Source organism: Opisthorchis viverrini (genome assembly GCF_000715545.1).
Source record: "Opisthorchis viverrini unplaced genomic scaffold opera_v5_49, whole genome shotgun sequence".
Taxonomy (NCBI): Eukaryota; Metazoa; Platyhelminthes; class Trematoda; order Opisthorchiida; family Opisthorchiidae; genus Opisthorchis; species Opisthorchis viverrini.
The window spans coordinates 486,848-489,201 of NW_008751705.1; the positions used below are offsets into that span (position 1 = coordinate 486,848).

The window sequence follows — 2,354 nt, forward strand, 5'->3', positions numbered from 1 at the left end:
CCGATGGCTTAAGATGCATGGTCTGGGTACATTTTAGGTGTGTTCGCCCACCTGAGAAAGTACTATTTTCATACCTTTACAACTTTATGCATAGGCAGTAACAGTGTGGAAGTAATACGCGAGTATATTACAAGAAACGTCAGGGAGTGGGTCAATAAGTTTTTCGCGGATACCTCAGAATTTTTCCCAGTTATATCCTTCATTGTTAAACGTGATCCTGCCTGTTATCCTCCAAACAAGAAAGCAGCAATACAATGAACTTTTTATCACGTTTTGTCAGTGACTAGATTAACGAAAAATGGATAAATTGCGTAAATTTGGTTGAAAAAACCCATTCCCCCATTTTATAAAACCTCGCTCACCTGGCAACACAATTTGCACAACGCAACCAGGATAGATATCCTCCTTTGTTTTGGCCGGTTTCAAAGTCCCACCCTCTCCCTCGTCGGTGGTAAAAAGTAGCAGATGGTGTTGCAGTCGGATTGGTTTATCGGAACGAATTCGCACCTGCAAAACGGACTAGCTCAGCTGAAATAAACCTGAGACCCACCAGTTTTTGGACAAGTTCAGCAGCCGCATCCAGGATATCGTCCAGCAGGAATTCCTTTTCCACATAAGCACATGCCTGATAGGCATCGAAACGTAGGAACAAACTAAATCCCATTTTCCACGTGGATGGTACGAAATGAACAGCTCTCACTCCGAAAAAGGTGACTTTCCATACGTCATTCTGTATACGTCAGTGATGGGCTGAAGGGGGAAACAAACGTTTGATGAAACCTTGTTTCTTTGTGCCTGGGGACGGTACATCCGAAAACTTTTCACAGTTACCTCAGATAGGAGAATGACATGGTAGAACAAAACAAATAACTCAGTTCTTTGCCTGCACAACCTCTTGTATAGGACGCCGCCATTCCATTCTCTTCTTACAAACTACACAATAGCAGTGGAGACCGAAACAATGGTTATAGTTATCTCACAAAAAGTAGACCATCGTTAATTTGAGGTTCCAATCGCTTGTAGTTTGTTTCTTGTAGTTGTAATAATGTTTTTTTGCTAACAATACATACTTTTACGTAAGTTTGTTTTGCGCGTTTAAACTCCGAATCCTTTAAAAATGTGAAACTGACTGAGTTTTGACGTGTACGACACCGTGGGGGTGAACACAACCTACTGTAGAAGAAACCGCAGATTAAAGTTTTAGACAAGAAACAGAGGTCTGAATATAGGTAGACAATCTGTGAGCATTGTTCATGCTGCTTGCTGCTGATTGGCTGTCGTTGTGTGATGTAAGCCCGACAGGTAATACCCAACACTCTGGTACGTTTTAGCTCACCATATATGGTTATCTCAAATTATACCACAATTTTGGGATAGTTGGGCTTAGGAACCCTGAGCTTATTCTCAAATCCATGCACGTCCCAAGGAAACCAGCAAAGAAGCCAACGTCACAAAGAGGTCCACTGTAGTTTACTAGATTATCCCAGCAGCCATATAACATGAAAAAGCATCAGGAATGCAGTATTCCCAGTGACAGTGCCAAAGTCATCAAACTTGTGAAACGTTTTGACTCAAAATTTTGAAAAGTGGTGTCTGTAGTAAAAATTCATAAGTGCGCTTGCAACGCAAGCACTGTGAACCTAAGTCGGGGCAACGGTGTACGATGACATAACGAAGCTACCCTATGGGAACCTAAATACCCACAAGTAACACATTTTTTAGCAAGAGAAAAGAGATAGGTAGCGCTCAGATGGTGTGACTTTACAAAAGCGTCGTGATAATATTGTTCGCCGGTCTCCAGGCCATCAGATACCACATGGGACAAATTTGGAGGGAGAGGACTACTGAGCAGAATCAGTCAGCGCTGCTTTCTTCTGGTTAGTTTCTGTTTAATCCTGTTCTCCAAGTGTCTTGCGAATCACCAATTCTACGATGATATATTTGAAAGCCACCTGCAACTGGGGCCAGTTTGGAGTTCTCTGTTGGTATACTGTATTACGCCGGAACAGGCCGGCTTTTATGGTCAACTTAGTTCACTTCAGTGTTCCAGCTCGCAAACCGTGCACCGAAACGCACTGGTCCCGGCTTCTACAACTTTGTACACCGTGGATACGAAAAATAGAAGAATGTGAGCTACACGATGGTCCCCTTATTCTATTGAATTCGAAAGCTACTGTTTGTCCTGGGATGTCAGTGATTGGGCTAATTCTTGCTTGTTTATTTAGGAGTTGCGATGCAATTTATTCCGTTGTTGTACAAAAACTGATAAAAAGAAAACTAATATCGAATACGGGTTCAAGAACTAAGCGTTTTTATTCTCTCAGTACAAGCACGGAGGCAATTTAACCTTATCA

General features: G+C 42.1%; 1 protein-coding gene across 1 annotated transcript; it reads right to left on the minus strand.

The window, feature by feature from the left end:
* Positions 1-363: 363 nt before the first annotated feature.
* Positions 364-664, minus strand: T265_13246 (hypothetical protein; the record flags this gene model as incomplete). Its single annotated transcript, XM_009167947.1, has 2 exons — positions 364-507; positions 551-664. Coding segments are annotated over 2 exons (258 nt in total), but the record flags the coding sequence as incomplete, so codon positions are not given.
* Positions 665-2,354: the final 1,690 nt, after the last annotated feature.